The sequence below is a fragment of the Pan troglodytes genome, chromosome 2, assembly GCF_028858775.2.
Source record: "Pan troglodytes isolate AG18354 chromosome 2, NHGRI_mPanTro3-v2.0_pri, whole genome shotgun sequence".
Lineage (NCBI taxonomy): Eukaryota > Metazoa > Chordata > Mammalia > Primates > Hominidae > Pan > Pan troglodytes.
The window spans coordinates 52,951,101-52,971,529 of record NC_086015.1 but is presented as its reverse complement, the minus strand read 5'-3'; the positions used below and the strand labels follow the sequence as shown (position 1 = coordinate 52,971,529).

General features: G+C 44.8%; 2 protein-coding genes across 2 annotated transcripts in view; one reads left to right on the top strand and one right to left on the bottom strand.

The window, feature by feature from the left end:
• Window positions 1–15,224, bottom strand: part of ARIH2 (ariadne RBR E3 ubiquitin protein ligase 2) — a gene marked incomplete at its 5' end in the record, with an annotated part of 60,546 nt that extends 45,322 nt beyond the window's left edge. Inside the window, 3 exon segments of the mRNA NM_001280136.1 lie at window positions 10,349–10,700; window positions 13,328–13,449; window positions 15,187–15,224. Coding sequence (NP_001267065.1) covers window positions 10,349–10,603 — 255 coding nt within the window.
• A 3,066-nt stretch (window positions 15,225–18,290) lies between these two features.
• Window positions 18,291–20,180, top strand: LOC104005561 (ARIH2 opposite strand lncRNA). Its single transcript, XM_016941084.3, has one exon. The coding sequence runs from the start codon at window positions 18,526–18,528 to the stop codon at window positions 19,405–19,407; it is 882 nt and encodes a 293-aa protein (XP_016796573.1). The 5' UTR covers window positions 18,291–18,525; the 3' UTR covers window positions 19,408–20,180.
• The last annotated feature ends 249 nt before the right edge of the window (window positions 20,181–20,429 follow it).

The following is a 20,429-nucleotide window of genomic DNA, read 5'->3' as shown; positions in this document are numbered from 1 at the left end:
ATCAAAAAGGACAGCCTGGCCAACATGGTGAAACCCCATTTCTCATCATCAAAAAGGACACAGAACCCACTTTTTTTTTTTTTTTTTTTTTTTTTTGAGACGGAGTCTGGCTCTGTCACCCAGGCTGGAGTGCAGTGGCGCAATCTCAGCTCACTGCAAGCTCCGCCTCCCAGGTTCACGCCATTCTCCTGCCTCAGCCTCCGGAGTAGCTGGGACTACAGGCGCCCGCCACTACGACCAGCTAATTTTTTGTATTTTTAGTAGAGACGGCGTTTCATTGTGTTGGCCAGGATGATCTTGATCTCCTGATCTCATGATCCACCCGCCCTGGCCTCCCAAAGTGCTGGGATTACACGTGTGAGCCACCGCGCCTGGCCAGGTTTACACCATCTTTATTTGGAGGTCAGCTGGCTTCATGAAAAAGTCCTTTGAAGAGAATGTCTTCTGTTTACAAATTGAAGCACACAGAAGTAGAGGTTTGGAGTTAAATTTTCAACTGTGCATTTATTGGCCTGGGCTTAGACATATTAAAAAGCAACACTTACTGAGAACATAACATAACCAGACATTTCTGCCAGGTGCTGTTAGGTAAAGAAAAAATATGGACCTCTATCTCAAAGAGTTTATATCCTAGTTTACAACTAATTGGCAAACACTGTAAGCACACACCAAGAAGAAGCACAGTGGTACAGAGGCAAGAGTGACAGACTCTGTCTGGGGATCAGGGAGGGATTCATGTAAACAAGGGGTAGAGGGTCAATCCTCTATTTCCGGGTTGGTGGATGGTGGTACCAACAATTAAGATAGAGAATCCAGGAAACCAAGCTTGACGGCATTAGAAAGATTTCTTGTAAAAAGAGGCAAGGTTATCTACAGACTCCTGGAAAGGATGGTGACAGAATTGAAGAGACTGTTAGCTCACCAGGAAAAGAAACTGCTAGTCAAAGAGAATAACTTTTCCAGATAGAGACCACACTTTGTTCACAATTATAAGAACAGCTCTGTTTTCCTTTTAAAATCTCCAAACAAACCCCTTGCTCATCCTGCCTGTATTTTTCTCTATTTATGATCAATAACATGGTCATCACTGTGAAATCATTCATGTTTTTTTTTTTTGAGACGGAGTCTCGCTGTGTTGCCCAGGCTGGAGTGCAGTGGTGCCATCTTGGCTCACCGCAAGCTCCACCTCCCGGGTTCACGCCATTCTCCTGCCTCAGCCTCCCGAGTAGCTGGGACTATAGGCGCCTGCCACCATGCCCGGCTAATTTTTTGTACTTTTAGTACAGACAGGGTTTCACCATGTTAGCCAGATGGTCTCGATCTCCTGACCTCGTGATCCGCCCGCCTTGGCCTCTCAAAATGCTGGGATTACAGGCATGAGCCACAGCGCCCGGCCTGTTTTTGTTTTTTTGAGACACAGTCTCGCTCTGTTGCCAAGGCTGGAGTGCAGTGGTGCAATCTTGGCTCACTGCAACCTCCGCTTCCCAGGTTCAAGCGATTCTCGTGCCTCAGCCTCCCAAGTAGCTGGAACTACAGGCATGCACCACCATGCCCAGCTAATTTTTGTATATTTAGTAGAGACAGGGTTTCACCATGTTAGCTAGCTGGTCTTGAACTCCTGACCTCAGGTGATCCGCCTGCCTTGGCCTCCCAAAGTACTGGGAATACAGGCATGAGCCACCATGCCCGGTGGAAATCATTCATGTTTATAAAGATTTAAACTTTATAAAAGTTTAAAGTTTAGATAGAAAAGGAACTTCATGTTTGACAGTTCATGTCAGTTTAAGAAATAGAGGGCAGATACATTTCAGGAGGAGCAAAATGCTCCTCATTCTGCACCTTTTTCAAATCTTTCCTACAATTCTTCCCTCTTTGGGGAAGACAAATCTAATCCTTCAAATTTTTCCTAGAGCAGCAAGGGCAAAGAAAAAAAAAAGATAATTAGATTAGAGCAAGGCAAAATTAAAGTACGGAGGTGTCTCAATAACAAGAACCCCCAAAACAAGTAAACACTAAGTAGTGCCATTAACATAGGCATAAGACCAAACATTGCAGTCAACCACAAATACAGGTACAGACAAGCTATTATTTCCCTGTATCTTTTTCCCGGCTCCAATTCAAAGTTCATTTTGTGTTGTTTTTACTTTTCTTTTGGTGGGTCCCAGGAGAAGAGAACCAGAGGCTCTAGGGGAAGGTAAAATAATCCAAAGTATATGACCCAATATCATACGCACACTCAGAGGCACCAGTCAGCAATACATTGCCCAGAACCATCCTCAATGTGTAGGCTCCTACCCTATGATTCAAGACACACAACCCTGAGAATGTGTTTTAAGGAACCAAGACAAATAACACTCCCATCCTTCCACTTTTGCCCCACTTCTACCATGACCAAGCAAAATCGATTTGAACATTCATGTTCCAGGCACTTTATCTGCATTATCATCACATTTAATGTTGTGAAGGAGGTGTTATCATTATTTTACAGATGAGGAAACTCAAGCATAGAGATGCTGACAGACTTATCTGAGGTCATATTATATTAAATGGAAAAAATGGGACTGCAACCCAATCATCTGACCACTAGCCCAGACTCTGGACAAGGCCCAACAGACATAAAAGTCATATCCATAAAGACATTCACAACAATGTAACCAGTCCCCCAACAACTGTAATACATAGGTACTCACTTAAATGCCCAATGCAGAAAGCTTAAGCAAATTACAGTTCAAAAACAAGATGGCATGCTACACAGCCATTTAAAGTATTTATGAGGACAAAGTAAAAATGGGGAAATGTTTGAAATATACATGAAAAAAGCAGAATGCATAAAATACATATATCTACTGATTATTATAATGCAATGTCTACCAGGGCAGAGATTTTTGTCTGTTTTGTTCACAGTTATTTTTCCTGTTATGTGCCTGGCACAGGAACATAACAGGAGGTGTAGTAGGTTCTCAATAAATACCCAATATTGGTTGAATGAAATACTGAACAATAATGCTATGTATGAATATGGACAAGAGCTGAAGGATGATAAGCAAGAAAGAAAACTTATTTTAGGTTAATGAAAACATGAATGATATTATTTTCTTAAATACTGTATTAACATCTTGACAAAAAAATTTATAAACTCAAGATTAAAATATAAATGTCAAAAAAAACAAACAAACACAAATACCGTATCACCCCTTGATTACACATGACTTCCATGGTTCCTGAGGTAGACAGAAAGCACAACAAAAAGACTAGAATGAAAGCTGGCCTTGAATCTGATGAAGAGCTTCTTTTCTGGAAGATGATGAGCATGTTTTGTATGGTATCAGGTACACAGCGATGACAATAACTTTTCTAAGCTGGCAAGACAAGGACAACTTTGCACCATTTGTATTTAGGCCATTCTCAATGTCACTCTGGACATTTCTCATCGCCTTTTAAAAATGAATTTACACATCAGTAAAGACACCTCAGACTTCCGGACTAAAACACTGTGAAACATGTTAACAAACCTATTAACGGCCAGCTATTTGAAACGCAGGAATTTAACCTAAGTTCTACTTAGATAGAGGCATGCAAAGACAGCTCACATCAGATCACAAAAATAGAAATCAGAGGGCTGCTCAGCACACAAACACTCAGTGTAACCAGGCCCAGCTTGAAGATACTTTCCCATGAGTAGTAGCAACAATAATAACAACAACAACAAAAAACCATTATTGGTCAATTAATGACTGTAAGTAAATAAAAATAGAATGATCTTAAAATTCAGCTATATCAGAATAAAAGAAAATCGATTTAATAATTAAAGTTTTCACCAGATACTTGTTATCTTTTAACTTGGCATTATATAAGTATTTAGTACCAATTAAGAAAATGGCTAAAATAATGTATTTTGTTGTTATGAACACCAATTGATCATGTTACAAGTGAAAAAGGCAAAAAAGCCAGGTTGTTTTGAACACAGGACTATAAAGACTTTGGCACTTAAGAGTCAGAAGCCCTGACAACTCATTACTATTCATCTACAGAGGGGAAAAATTATCCACAGCAGAATCTTAGAGAGATTTTCCAGTCACATTTTGCTAAAGAGCAAACACCAGATTTTTTAAAAAATTCACAAAAGAGTATGGCAGAATAGAGTGTTCTAGGAAATATTTTCATAGCTTTACTGCAGTTAATACAGCAACTCATAAAGCAAGAAGAAATGTAGTAAAAACACTTGTGATAATTGGCATATTTCTCCAATCCTATCTTGGGAACAGGCTTAAAAAGTGAGCAATAGGGACAGGCGCGGTGGCTCACACCTGTAATCCCAGCACGTTGGGAGGCTGAGGCGGGTGGATCATGAAGTCAGGAGATTGAGACCATCCTGGCAAACAAGGTGAAAGCCCGTCTCTACTAAAAATACAAAAAAATTTAGCCGGGTGTGGTGGCGGGCACCTGTAGTCCCAGCTACTTGGGAGGCTGAGGCAGGAGAATGGTGTGAACCCGGTAGGCGGAGCTTGCAGTGAACCGAGATCGTGCCACTGCACTCCAGCCTGGGTGACACAGCGAGAGTCCGTCTCAACTAAAAAAAAAAAAAAAAAAAAAAAAGTGAGCAATATACTTCACTATGCCACACATGTGCTGAATAAGTTTTAAAAATCTATTTAAATACCTATTTAAAATCCTAGGCTCAGTGTGGTGGCTCACGCCTGTAACCCCAGCACTTTGGGAGGCTGAAGTGGGTGGATCGTCTGAACTCTGGAGTTTGAGACCAGCCTGGGTAACATGGCGAAACCCCGTCTCTACCAAAAACACAAACACACACACGCACACACACACACACACACACACACCCGGGCATGTGGTGCGCACCTGCGGACACGGACACACACACACACACACACACACACACACACACACACACACCCGGGCATGTGGTGCGCACCTGTGGTCCCAGCTATTTGGGAGGCTGAAGTAGGAGGATTGTTTGAGCCTGGGAGTTGGAGGCTGCAGTTAGCCAACCTCGTGCCACTGCACTCCAACCTGAGTGCCAGAGTGAGGCGCTGTCTCAAAAACAAAAAATCCTATTAAAAACCTATTCCTATAGTTTACAAAACCTATTCCTTTCCACCAACAGTAAAGATGCTTGAGGCTACAATCATAATATTCCTTTCTACCTATACATCTTTGACCCTCATTCCAGCCCAGAAGATAACCCTCCCACTCCCATGCCCATTGCCCTGTGGAGCCAGGACTTCTATAACCTGCATTGCCCTTCTACACCACCTTCAAGGTCCTCTGGCCTCAACACAAAGCTCAGGTAGCTCACTACACCTCCTGGACTAGATCTAGCTCAAAGTGGCCTATTTCTTTCCCCTCCTGAAGCAATGGGATGGGTCCCCGAACAACATTCACTTCTCCTGCCCACACTCTTAACATGATGCTAAGATGAGGGCACTAGGAGAAAAAGACTCTTGACCCATCACAAACCAAAGCCAGCTCCACAGTCATGATCCTGCCTGGGCTTTGTCTGGGGCTCTGGCTGAGCCTCTTCCTGAGCAGCTTGTCAGCAAATATCTCAAGAGTTCCATGGAATGGTAATTAAAAGGACTCACTGAATAACTGAAAAAAATTATTGGCTAACTACTGCACATTTTGTAATAAAAATGCTTATGGTTACAAGAAGGACCTCTTTCATCTATAAAGACAAAATAATCTTTGTATAAGTCTCATATAAAAATACACTGTAGAAAAAGGTAACTTTCTTTTCTTTAAAGACTCATACATGATCACTAAAATTACTTATTCCCCAGAGATCCCCTCCTCCTACAACACAACACCTCACTTGGCAATCATTTCATCTCATTTGACTATTCCATTTGTGATTTGTGTAGGATAGTTCATTCTCAAATAATGCTTCTGTTTTGCCACTATTTGAAAGCCAGCAGCTTCCCCACCACACTAACAGATAAGCATTTTCTCTGCTCTCTATCTTGAGCCCTTGATCTGATTTTCTGGGCACCTTCCTCTCTCAATAATGACTTTACTCATAGACTGGTCCCAGAACATATACAGGAAGTTACCCTCTGACATCAGGGCCCTCATTAAACTAAAAGCTCAGTGTCCCAGACAATTGTGATTTTTCTTTTTCTTTTTTAGACAGAGTCTTGCTCTGTCACCCAGGCTGGAGTGCAGTGACACGATCTCAGCTCACTGCAAGCTCCGCCTCCTGGGTTCACGCCATTCTCCTGCCTCAGCCTCCTGAGTAGCTGGGACTACAGGTGCCCACCACCACGCCTGGCTAATTTTTTGTATTTTTAGTAAAGACAGGGTTTTCACTGTGTTAGCCAGGGCTCTCCTGACCTCGTGATCCACCCGCCTTGGCCTCCCAAAGTACTGGGATTACAGGCGTGAGCCACCGCACCCGGCTGAAAATTGTGATTTTTCTACTTAAGACACTTTACTCAGCTAACTCAGGAGGCTGAGGCAGGAGGATCACTTGAGGCCAGGAGTTTGAGATCAGCCTGGGCAACATAGTGAGATCCTGTATCTTAAAAAAAAATTTTTTTTGCAGCTTTTTGAGTCCACTTAAAAATTTTTTCTCTTTTTTTTTTTTTTGAGACAGAGTCTCACTCTGTTGCCCAGGCTGGAGTGCAGTGGTGCGATCTTATCTCACTGCAACCTCTGCCCACGGGTTCACACCCATTCTCCTAACTCAGCCTCCTGAGTAGCTGGGACCACAGGCATGTGTCACCACACCCGACTAATTTTTTGTTTGTATTTTTAGTAGAGACGGGGTTTCACCGTGTTAGCCAGGATGATCTTGATCTCCTGACCTCGTGATCCACCTGCCTCGGCCTCCCAAAGTGCTGGGATTACAGGCGTGAGCCACTGCGCCTGGCCAAAATAAATTTTTGTTTAATTAGTTGCACGCACCTGTAGCCCCAGCTACTTGGGAGGCTAAGATGGGAGGATAGCTTGAACCCAGGAGTCTGAGGGTACAGTGAGCTATGATCATGCTACTGCACTCCAGTTGTGAGATAGGGCAAGAGCTCATCTCTAAAAAAAAATTTTTTTAAATAATAATTTTTAAAAAGAGACTTCAAATCCCAAATGGCAGTAAAAGGCTTAATTTTATGCTATACTATAAATAATCCACATGCAACTGCCTGGACACAACAAAATGAGTACACAGACATGAGAATCAAGTGAAAAATTTAAGCCACTCCTCAAACTTGGATAGTTTTTACTCATAGACTAGAATTCATAAGGCTATAATTTTCAATTACATATACACAACATTTTCTACAAGCCACAGAACTTAAATTACGTTAAAAAATTAAATGTTTCAATATGCCACGGAATTGTGCAATCAGCACTACGACCAATGGGATATCAGTAGTGATCTGGGTGACTATCACTATCAATCACACTTTCAGAGACATGTGCAACAAGACAACCAGAGTAGCCAGAACACCATTGGGTAAACTAAGCACTTAAATTATTCCCTCTCATCCTCAAAAAATATTAATTACAAAAATAAAAACAGGCCAGGAGTGGTAGCTCATGCTTGTAAAGGAATTTGGGAGGCTGAGGTGGGAAGATGGCTTGAGGCCAGGAGTTTAAGACCTAGGCAACATAGCAAGACCCCATCTCTACCAAAAACAAAATTTTTGTTGTTTTGAGATAAGGTCTTGCTCTGTAGCCCAAGCTGGAGTATAGTGGGGGCAATCTCAGCTCACTGCAACCTCTGCTCCCAGGCCCAAGTGATCCTCCCACCTCAGCCTCCTGAGTAGCTGGGACTACAGGAACATGCTAGCACGCTCAGCTAATTTTTGTATTTAAAATATAATTTTAAAAATATAAGTAAATAAAAACAATGCTAGCTTGTATCTTGCCTCAAAGAAAAAACTTTGTATATGATTCCTTCTCCTTTACTCTTAAGCAAGCTGCTTTTCTGTCCAGTCTCTTTGGTCAAGTTTCTGAATCACTTAAAACACCAGAGTCCCTTTAGGTACAGTCAACCCAACCAAAAGAGCCACAACCTTTTTTTGCCCAGCCCCAGAAAGTAAATGGTGTTAACATATTTCTCAGTGAAGTGCAGAAGGGAAAAAATAAACTCTGTCTTCTATCAACATCTAAATTTTTGTGGATTATTTTCCTCTTTGCTCCATTTTCTCTTTAACCCTTTCATACTGTTTCAACTCTCTTCCTTCTCTTATTTATTCCCTCATCTCTGCTACAAGTTCTTTTTGCTCTTACTCTTCTCAGTCTTAAAGGCCAGAACAATGCCCTTTCATTTCATTTCCAACAGGAAACAAAATGTATCAGGGACTAGGAAATCTAGCTCACACCCACAGCAGCAGCTGCTACTATCACCAACAATCAACAAAATCCACAAGTATCCAAGCAATTATTCAATACCTATTGTAGATGAAATAGTGTGACAAGAATGATGGAGGAGATAAGGTACAAGACAGTTATTGCTCTCCAAGAACTGACAATCTAGTTGGAGAGATCATGCCAAAATGTGTGAACAGGTAAAACATAAAGCAGTCAGAAGACTGCAGTACATAACCTAAAAAAATAAACGAGCTGTATTCTTTGGACACAGACCAAAGAAGGCATGGCCACTGTGCTCTAGGGTCTCTCAAGGAAACTCACTCAGAGAAAGCATGAGCTAGACTCTGAGGCCTCCTAAGGGCAGTAAGAGATGAGGTGGCGAAGGGAAAGCTTTCCAGGAGGCTGACCATGTATAAGAAGGAAGAATGTAAAACAGTAAATTTTATGTTACATATATTTTACCACAATTAAAAAACAAAAAAAAAAAAAAAAGGAAGGAAGGACGGACGGACGGACGGACAGGTGCTTGGGCCCCTCAGCTGTCTCTAGCAGGGCAGAAAAAGCCAGCACAGAGGCTTGACAATCTGAGAATTCCTGTGTATAGACAGGAACATCCTCATGAACTTGGTCAACTGACACTGTCCAGAGCATGGTTACACACTACATAATTCCTAATATTATTTTTTCTAACCTAACATTATGAACATATCCTTTTCTTATTTTAAATACCAACATTGTATATAACCTGACAGTATGGCTAAAGCACAAGAAAACTATTGATCAACAAGGGAGAGGTGTGCATGGTGAGGAAGAGAAACCCGATTATTGTTTTCTACCAGGGAAATGCCCTCTGGAGGCAGGGGTCCAGCAGCTTTGTTATAGCCATAGCGCAGAAATCCCAAACCCAGAGGATCCATAGGTCCTCATTCTTCAGAGTTTTCTGCTCAGCACAAGAGAGGAAGTCTACAATCACTTCTAGAAATTAGTCACACACAAAAAAAAACAACTTAGCTTTCAGCTTCCAGCCAGTTGCTAATAAAGACCTGAGTATCTAAATTCAAGGTATTAGCCTTTGCCAACCATCTGGGGGAAAAAAAAATCCCTAAACTAGTAGATAAAGCAAATTTTATAGAAATCATACAAGGCACACCTTAGTTATTTCTGTTTAAGTTCCAATAAAATTTATTTGGTTGACATCATGCCAAGGTGCCCTTTTGACCTCCAATTTAATCAGAAACAAAATCCAAGTAACAATTCATGAAAAAAGATTAGTGAAAACACTAAAGAGAAATATTTCCAATTTCCCATAATGGCCAGTGTTAGAGAAGGAAACATGCTTGTTGGGAAACTGTCAAAATGATCATAAAAAATGTAAATAGGATAATAACTGGCCTAAGGTACAAGACATCCAAAGGTATGTTTTAGCTTATGTGTTAAATAAAATGCTTGCTGATGGGGTAATCAACTTTGTTCATTCTTTACAATTTCCATACTAACACCCCCTAAATCAATGAAATACAAGCTATAAGAAAGAATTATTATTAAAATCAGTACATGAAACAAATGAGCTCATTAGCCCAAAGGCAATGACTATTCAGGGCAAACCAGAGGGATCTGTATACTCTCAAGACATTTATCAGTCACTCACAGTCGTACAGAAGATGGTGATTCTGATGCTTATTGTATCAACCTCATAAAATTCTGAAAACTCACTTCCTGAAACGTGCAAAGTTGTGCAATTCTGCCACTACACATTTCTGGTATGGTACATCTTTCTTGAATCTGTCCCACCCCTACTTTCTAATTCTTACTAATTTGGGAATCTGAGGACCTTAGACATGCATATATTAGAAAACAAAGTAAATGTAACAAAATGTCCAAATGATGTTGACATACACTTAAATTTGGTTTCAAGCTACAAGGCTATTCAATTAGTCTGGAGGAGACATTAATTAACAACAGCTCATCCTTAGATTTAACTGGGGGGGATTACACTGGAGTTTACAACACTGCTCACCTTTAGGACAGAAGCTAAGCTGGTCATGTGCTCATTGAGGGCACCCTCAGATTCCTTGTAGGTCAAGCAAGTGAACTGGTACTCCTCGGGATCAAAGGCATCAGCCCCCTGCTGCTCCACATCGCTGGCTACTCCCACGTAATAGTCCTCTATGTCCCCAGGGTCTTCATCTTCTTCTTCTTCCTCTTCCTCACAATTTGGGTCATAGTCCTCTTCATTGCTGTCAGACCCCTGGCTATTCATGTCCACTGACATCTTAGCATCCAGCCAAGTTGCAGATCAGGAAAGCAGTTGCTTTTTCCCCCTCCCCCCAAAACTACCGCTTTCTCAAATGCATTAGTATTTTTGTCTTCTAAGGGAGGAAAAAAAAAAAATAAGTGTTACTTTTTCCCCATGACAAGTTGTAACAGAAACCATTCAAGAATCAAAATGGGACAGTCCTGGCCCTAATCTCACTACAGCCTATTCCAACTCTGGTATCACATGGGGAATCTTACTATCATCCCCCTGGCCCAGGCTTATAAAAGGGAAATCCTTCCCTGGAGAGACAGAAGCAGCTGATAAATGGTAACTTCACATGAAAGGCCTGGCATGACAGGGCAAGGCTGTCTGCTCTATGTCAGAAAGTCAAATTCCAATGAACTTGTTATTCTTGCCAAAGTCCTTACGGGAGAAGCACATCCCCACAGCTGGCCGCCCAGAGGGGAGTCAACATAAAGGTTTAACTACCAAAGTTTAAAATTTTGCTTATCATGCCCCGTTAGTATTGATACAGACAGTACATAAATAGGAACACTTCCTGCTGTAATATGTAGAAAAAGAAAACCACTGTTTCACAGACATTACTTTTAGGTGTCTGAAAAATAGGTGCATAGTTGGTAAAGAAAAAAAAAACACACATAGGTGTTCAACATCCTCCTCTAGTCTGCAAAGTTGACTGATTTTTCAGGTTTAAAGAGTTCTACTGGCCGGGTGTGGTGACTCATGCCTGTAATCCCAGCACTGTGGGAGGCTAAGGCGGGTGGATCACTTGAGGTCAGGAGTTCAAGACCAGACTGGCCAACATGGCGAAACCCCATCTCTACTAAAAATACAAAATTAGCCAGGTGTGGTGATATGCACCTGTAATCCCAGCTACTCGGGAGGCTGAGGCAGGAGAATCACTTTAACCCGGGAGGCAGAGTTTACAGTGAGCCAAGATTGCGCCACTGCACTCTAGCCTGGATGACAAGAGTGAAACTCCATTGGCTGGGTGCGGTGGCTCACGCCTGTAATCCCAGAATTTTGAGAGGCTGAGATGGGTGGGTCACCTGAGGTCAGGAGTTCGAGACCAGCCTGGTTAATATGGTGAAACCCTGTCTCTACTAAAAATACAAAAAAATTAAGCAGGCGTGGTGACAGGCACCTGTAATCCCAGCTACTCCGGAGGCTAAGACAGGAGAAACGCTTGAACCCAGGAGGCAGAGGTTATAGTGAGCTGAGATTGTGCCGCTGCACTCCAGCCTGGGCAATAAAAGCGAAACTCCGTCACACACACACGTACACACACACACACACACACACACACACACACACACGAGGGAAACTCCATCTCAAAAAAGAAAAGCCCGCAAACAGCGAAATGTTACTTAATTACATATAAACGAAAAGAGAATACTAGTTGAGAAAGCGAAACAGTCACAAACCCTAACTTCAACTCACAGAAGATTGTGGCAAACACCCATTAACTTTTCTACACAACTACCATTTCAACTGATGAGCTGAAAGGAACAATATCAACTAGCGATTTAAATCTAAAACTAGGCCAGGTGCGGTGGCTCACGCCTGTAATCCCAGCACTTTGGGAAGCCAAGGCGGGCGGATCACGAGGTCAGGAGATCAAGAGCATCCTGGCCAACGTGGTGAAACCCCATCTCTACTAAAAATACAAAAATTAGCTATACGTGGTGGTGCGTGCGTGTAATCCCCAGCTACTCAGGAGGCTGAGGCAGGAGAATCACTTGAACGAGGGAGTCGGAGGTTGCAGTGAGCCGAGATCCCGCCACTGTACTGCAGCCTGGCAACAGAGTGAGACTCCATCTCAAAAAAAAAAAAAAAAAAATCTAAAACTAATAGAACCTTAAAGTGTAAGAGCATTTGGATTTAACGATACATAATTTATATAAACAAATCTTGATTAAATACAAAAGCAAATATAAAGTCTACTTGAAGTAGGTAATCTGTCTGAAAAAAACAACCAACCATAATCTAAAACAAAGACTGAGGGTGTGGCTCACAACTATAATCCCAGAACTTTGGAAGGCTGAGATGAGAGGATCCCTTGAGGCCAGGAGGTCAAGATCCACCTGAACAACCTAGTGAGACCATGTCTCTACAACACATTTGAAAAAAAAAAAAAAGAAATCAGCTGGGCGTGGTGGCTCATGCCTGTAATCCCAGCACTTTGGGAGGCCGAGGCAGGTGGATCACGAGGTCGGGAGATCAAGACCATCCTGGCTAACACGGTGAAACCCCATCTCTACTAAAAATACAAAAAATTAGCCGGGCATAGTGGCAGGCACCTGTAGTCCCAGCTACTGGGGAGGCTGAGGCAGGAGAATGGTGTGAACCCGGGAGGCGGAGCTTGCAGCGAGCTGAGATCGCGCCACTGGACTCCAGGCTGGGCGACAGAGCGAGACTCCGTCTCAAAAAAAAAAAAAAAAGAAAAAGAAAAAAAATCCCGGCACTTTGGGAGACCAAGGTGGCCAGATCACCCGAGGCCAGGAGATTGAGGCCAGCCTAGCCAACATGGCAAAATCCCATCTCTACTAAAAATACAAAAATTAGGCTGGGCGCAGTGGCTCACACCTGTAATCCCAGCACTTTGGGAGGCCGAGGCAGGCAGATCACGAGGTCAGGAGATCCAGACCATCCTGGCTAACACGTGAAACCCCATCTCTACTAACAATACAAAAATTAGTTGGGCATGATGGCATGCACCTGTAATCCCAGCTACTCAGGAGGCTGAGGCAGGAGAACTGCTTGAACTCGGGAGACGGAGGTTGCAGTGAGCAGAGATTGCACCACTGCACTCCAGCCTGGGCAACAGAGCGAGACTCAATCTGAAAAAATAAAAAAATAAAAAATAAAAAATAAATTAGCTTGGCAGGGTGGTGCACACTTGCAATCCCAGCTACTTGGGAGGCTGAGGCAGGAGAATCACTTGAACTAGGGAGGAGGTTGCAGTGAGCCAAGATCATGCCACTGCACTCCAACCTGGGCAAGAGTGAGACACTGTCACACACACAAAAAATAAACAAATAAATAAAATAAGACAGGCATAGCGGTCATGCGTCTGTAGTCCTGGCTACATCGAAGAACTGCTTGGGCCTGGAAGGTCAAGGCTGCAGTGAGATCGTGCCACTGCACTCCAGCCTAGGCAACAGAGAGATTCTGTCTCCAAAAATAATAATAATAATAATAATAATAATAATAATAATTCAGGTAAATAATCTTCTACTTAAAAAAAAAAAAGGCCCACGTACAGTGGCTCACATCTGTATCAGTGGCTCACGCCTGTATCATAATCCCCACACTTTGGGAGGCTGAGGCTGGAGGATCATTCAAAACCAGGAGTTCCAAACCACCCTGGGTAACATAGTGACACTCACGTCTACCAAAAGGAAAAAGAATTTGTAACCAGTCTAAAAGACTATGGAGTCCTGAGACATAGTATCACTCTGTCACCCAGTCTGAGATATAAAAACATGATCATGGCCCACTGCAGCTTCCAACTCCTGAGCTCAACAGATCCTCCTGCCTCAGCCTCCTGAGTAACTGGGACTACAGGCATACGCCACCCCCATACCTAATTTTATTTTTTGTATAAACAGGGTTTTACTATGTTGCTCAGGCTGGTTTCAAACTCCTGGCCTCAAGCGATCCTCCTGCGTTGGCCTTACAAAACGCTGGGATTATAGGCAAGAGCCACTGTGCCCAGCCTAGAGTCACATTTTTATATAATAAAAATATCGGCGAGGCGCGGTGGCTCACACCTGTAATCCCAGCACTTGGGGAGGCCGAGGCGGGTGGATCACCTAAGGTCGGGGGTTCAAGGCGAGCCTGACCAACATGGAGAAACCCCGTCTCTACTAAAAACACAAAATTAGCTGGGCGTGGTGGCACATGCCTGTAATCCCAGCTACTCAGGAGGTTGAAGCAGGAGAATGGATTGAACCCCGGAGGCGAAGACTGCAGTGAGACAAGATTGCATCATTACACTCCAACCTGGGCAACAAGAGGGAAACACTATCTTAAAAAAAAAAAAAAAAAAAAAACACTCACTATATCTAAGTTGATATGTTAACTATAAATGCTCCCATTTCCAAAAATTAAAAAAAAAAAAACCCTATTAATTGTGGGGCAATAAAAATAATGTTTGCAGTCTGATCTTTTTTTTTTTTGAGACAGAGTCTCACTCTGTCACCCTGGCTGGAATGCAGTGGCACGATCTCAGCTCACTGCAACCTCTGCCTTCCGGGTTCAAGCAATTCTCCTGCCTCAGTCTCTCAGTAGCTGGGATTACAAGCACATGCCACAATGCCCAGCTAATTTTTTTTGTATTTTTAATAGAGATGAGGTTTCACCACGTTGGTCAGACTGGTCTCGAACTCCTGACCTCGTGATCCGCCCGCCTCAGCCTCCCAAAGTGCTGGGATTACAGATGCAAGCCACCGTGCCTGGCCAGCAGTTTGACTTTTAACAAACTCTTCTGTATGGTAGAGCCACATAATCACAACTAAACTTAACGATGGTGTTTTTTCTTTAGGAGAAAAAGTTAATCTTTAAATTAAAGATACCTGTAATTCTTGGAGATCTCTCAGGCAGATGTCACCCAAGTATTCTACATAATATGATTTCCATCTAAAATGAAAAGAATTATATTTATATTTTTAAAGCTGGTATACTGCTTTTGCAAGTTTATTTTTTTTTTAAAGCAAAGGTATTTTAAAGGACAAGTAACAAGGGACAGAGTAACTATTAAATTAATTATCTTCTTTTAAAGTGCCAACAAAAAAAATCCATGTCATAATTATACTGACAAGAGTTACATGACCTTCTAAAAAAAGAAAGTATTCAGCTGGGTGTTGTGGCTCACGCCTGTAATCCCAGCACTTTGGGAGGCCAAGGCTGGTGGATCATCTGAGGTCAGGAGTTCGAGCACCTGTAATCCCAGCTACTCGGAAGGCTGAGGCAGGAGAATCACTCCAACCAGGGAGGCAGAGGTTGCAGTGAGGTGAGATTGTGCCACTGCACTCGAGCCTGGATGACAAGAAAATTCGTCTCAAAAAAAAAAAAAAAAAAGAAAGTAATCTAAGTAAACAGGTAGCAATAATTTAATCTCAATTCTCTCTCTCAGTTTGAAAGACCAGTTCTTTTTTTTGTTTGTTTGAGACAGGGTCTCCCTCTGTCACCCAGGTTGGAGTGCAGTGTTGCCATCTCAGCTCACTGTAACCTCCACCTCACCCAGCTGAAAGCCTGCTTCTTTACTCCAGTATTTCTGTCCTTCAGATTCTCAACTACCACAATTTCAATCCTAAATGTTATGTAGATGTTGACCAAGCAAATTGTAACTGACTTAAAATTTAACTTTTACTACAAAATCACCTCCACTGTGGTAATCTAACACAGAATAATGCTAATATTTCAGATCTCACTTTACTCATGCTGTCGTGGCTCATTTATGTCACATTACTCATAAATGTCGTGGCGGTGCATGCCTGCAGTCCCAGCTACTTGGGAGGCTGAGGTGGGAGGATCTCTTGAGCACAGGAGGTTGAGGCTGCAGTGAGCCAAGATCACGCCACTACACTCCAGTCTAGGCGACAGAGTGAGACCCTGTCTTCAAAAAAAAAAAAAAGAAAGAAAGAAAAATTCCAGGACCACGTGTGGTGGCTCATGCCAGTAATCCCAGCACTTTGGTTTGGGAGGCCAAGGTGGGTGGACGGCTTCAGCTAAGGAGTTCAAAACAAGCCTGGGCAACATGGTGAAACCTCACTGCTACAAAAAACACAAAAATTAGCCAGGAATGGTGGCGCATACCTGTAATCCCAGCTACTCGGGAGGCTAAGGCAGGAGAATTGCTTGATCTGGGAGATGGAGGCTGCAGTGAACCGAGACTGCACCACTGCACTCCAGCCTGGGCAACACAGTGAGACTCCGTGTCAAAAAAAAAAAAAAAGAAATTGCCCACAGGCTTCTCACCAACCAAATATATAGGTGGGGAAAACTCCAGGCTCCTCCAAAAAAAAAAGAGAGAGAACTCCATTTCATACTAAATGTTCTAGGTGCAGATTTAAATGAAAATTTAATTTTTAATCATCTCAAAGTTAAATATCCAAATTCTACTTGAAAAAGTGGGCCGGGCACGGTGGCTCACGCCTGTGATCCCAACACTTTGGGAGGCTAAGGTGGCAGATCACAAGGTCAAGAGTTCGAGACCAGCCTAATCAACATGATGAAATCCTGTCTCTACTAAAAATACAAAAATTAGCTGGGCGTGGTAGCATGCGCCTATAATTCCAGCTACTCAGGAGGCTGAGGCAGGAGAATCGCTTGAACCCAGGAGGCGGAGGTTGCAGTGAGCCGAGATCGCGCCACTGCACTCCAGCCTGAGCGACAGAGCAGGACTCATAAATAAAAATAAATAAATAAATGAAAGAAAGAAAAAGTGCTGATCTTGTTCCAAGGGGACAATATTTCTTTTTTTTTTTTTTTTTTTTGAGAGTCTTGCTGGAGTGCAGTGGCGCGATCTCGGCTCACTGGACTACAGGCGCCCGCCACCACGCCTGGCTAATTTTTTGTATTTTTAGTAGAGATGGGGTTTCACCGTGTTAGCCAGGATGGTCTCGATCTCCCGACCTCGTGATCCGCCCGCCTCGGCCTCCCAAAGTGAGGAGGATTATTTGAGTCCAGGAGATTGCAGTGAGCCACGATCACGCCACTGCCCTCCAACCAGCCTGGGTGACAAAGTGAGGCCCTGTCTCTAAAAAAAATTTTTTAAAGGTCATGCACAGTGGCTCACGCCTGTAATCCCAGCACTTTAGGAGGTCAAACTGGGAGGATCGCTTGAGCCCAGCAGTTCAAGACCAGCTTAGGCAACCTATTAAGATCACGTATCCACAAAAAATTTTACAAATTAGCCAGGTGTGGTGGTACGTGCCTGTGGTCCCAGCTACTTAGGAGGCTAAGAAAGGAGGATCACTTGAGCCCAGAAAGTCGGGGCTGCAGTTAGCTGTGATCGCCGCCACTGCACTCCAGCCTGGTGACAGCAACTTTGTCCCGCCCACCAAAAAAAAAAAAAAAAAAAAAAAAAAAAATTCCTCCAGAGCCAAAGTCACATGTTCAGGGGACCTAACAACCAACCATCCGGGGCTTGCCCACCACGCACAGAACACGGAAGTTTTAGTGAGTCTGAAGACGTTTACTCCAGATATGATCACTAGCGCTGAATTCAGGTCATTTACTAACTACACCTCCGAAGAAAAACGACTTGGCACAAAACTAGAAATCAGCAATTTCGTTTCAAAATCCTACACTTTGTATCTGTCTTTTCTAATACGGTGACCACTAGCCACATGTGGTTAAATTTAATTACACTTAAAAAGTAAGTAAAATTTAAAATTTAGTTTCTCAGGTGCACTAGCCTACAGGTCAAATGCTTAACGGCCACGTGTGGCTAGTAGCTACCATGCTGAACAGCAAAGGTAAAGAACATGTCGCTATGACAGAAAGTTCTATGGGACCTGGCAATGAACAGTACTAAGGAGAAGTCATCCAAGAACGCGGCTGCCCAACCAGCTTCTGGCGAGGCGGCGGCACAGCTCCGGGGCCGCACATCCCTAGAGGCGCCGCGGGCTCCGGGATATTCGCGCGGACGCGGAGCCCGCGAGCTGGGGATACCCTCCACAGGCGGGCGTTAAACCGCGCGGGCAGCGCTGCGAGAGCTCCCAAAGATGACTCGAGTGGTGAGCCCCGAGGCGGCGCGTTTCCCCGCCGCGCCAGACAGGGAGAGAGGGCCTAGATGTGCCGGCGCCGGTTGGTCAGAGGCGGTGGCCTCTGACCTTTCCGAGAGCTGAGAAGGCGGCGGGAGGAAAAAAGGCAGACACACGGGGGTCGCCCGGCCGCTACGGCGGGTAATGCTCGGACAACGTACCGGCGACGGGGAGCGCCCGGGCCTCCCGGGCGACGGCGAAGGCGGAGTCCCGGCCCGGCCAGGGAGGCGCGCGGAGAGGCCCCCCCAGCGGCCCGCCAAGGTAAACAAGGCCGTGACGTGCGCCGCGCACTTACCGGGAGCTGCGGCCTCGCGGCCGCTGAGCCCGAACAAGCCAGACCGGGTCAGGCCGGGTCAGAGGGACCGGATTGGGGCGAAGCGGCAGCGGAGGCGGCGGGCCGACGCCGGTCAAGCCCGCGCTGCTTCCTCCAGAAGAGTCGTCCCCACAGCTCCGGAAGTGCTTGGCGCCGTTACGTCACTTCCGGATCGGGGTCGACCCACGGTCGCTCGGGTCGCGACAGGCTCCCGGCTAGAGGGCCTGTTTAGCGCCGCCTCCTTGAAACTTAGCGCTCTGACCCAGAGTCTGACCAGGGTACGGCAGGCGCCGACCGCGTCTGGAGCCACTATTCGCCTACCAGCGTCTCCCGTCGAGATGTTTTTAACCAGCGCGTTTCTCACCGGCTTCTCATTTCACTGTTTGTACTCCGGGATCGGGCACGGAGAAGACATCCTGGCGTCAGTGGAGCAGATAACCATTGTTTCTCGGCGGCTATCTAGTCAGAGGGGAGCTGGGCCGGGAATTTCTGCCTACACCCCGAGGCGGTCGCAGGGTGGCCCCAGAGCCGCAACCACACCAGGCTTTCGCTTCCCCTGCCGAGGCCTCGTTCGCCGCGCAGTTCTCCGACTTACGGTCACCGTGCAAGATTGCATCTTAACTGCCTTGCTTGCAGTTTCTTTTCACAGTATAGGAGTTGTCATCATGACTTCCAGTTACCTTCTGGGACCGGTTGTCAAATGGTGTGGCTAGAGATGGAGGCTCACTCAGATTGTTGCTGCACCACAATGGAAATGCCAGTATGAAGCCGCTGATGTTAGGAAGGCTCCAAGTTGTGCAATTCCATAGACAACAAATCAAATCATTTCCAGCCATACTGGAGTCGCGTATATACATATTCAAGACACCTGTGCAGGCCGGGCGCGGTGGCTCAAGCCTGTAATCCCAGCACTTTGGGAGGCAGAGGCGAGTGGATCACGAGGTCAGGAGATCGAGACCATCCTGGCTAACACGGTGAAACCCCGTCTGTACTAAAAGTACAAAAAAATTAGCCGGACGTGGTGGCGGTCGCCTGTAGTCCCAGCTACTCGGGAGGCTGAGGCAGGAGAATGGCGTGAACCCGGGAGGCGGAGCTTGCAGTGAGCCGAGATGGCGCCACTGCACTCCAGCCTGGGCGACAGAGCGAGACTCCGTCTCAAAATAAAATATAATAAAATAAAATAAAAAATAAAACAAATAAAGACACCTGTGCTGGCTGGTCGCTGTGGCTCATGCCTGTAATCCCTGCACTTTGGGAAGCCGAGGTGGGAGGATCGCTTGAGCCCAAGAATTTGATGTAGTGAGACCCCCCTCCTTTCTACAAAAAAATTAAAAATTAGCTGGGCGAGGTGGCACACACCTGTGCGTCCCAGCTACTCAGGGGGCTGAGGTGATGATATAGGATCGCTTGAGCCGAGGAGGTCGAGGCTGCAGAGCGCCGAGATCGCACCATTGCAGTCCAGCATCGGTGATAGAAGGAGACCCTGTCTCACAACAACAATAACAAACCATACAATGTAGAAAGCCATTAAAAATCATGCCGCGTGGCCGGGCACCGTGGCTCACGCCTGTAATCCCAGCACGTTGGGAGGCCGGAGCCGGCAGATTACGAGGTCAGGAATTCGAGACTAGCCTGACCAGCATGGTGAAACCCTGTCTCTACTAAAAATTTACAAAATTTGCCGGGCGTGATGGTGGGCGCCTGTAGTCCCAGCTACTTGGGAGGCTGAGGCAGG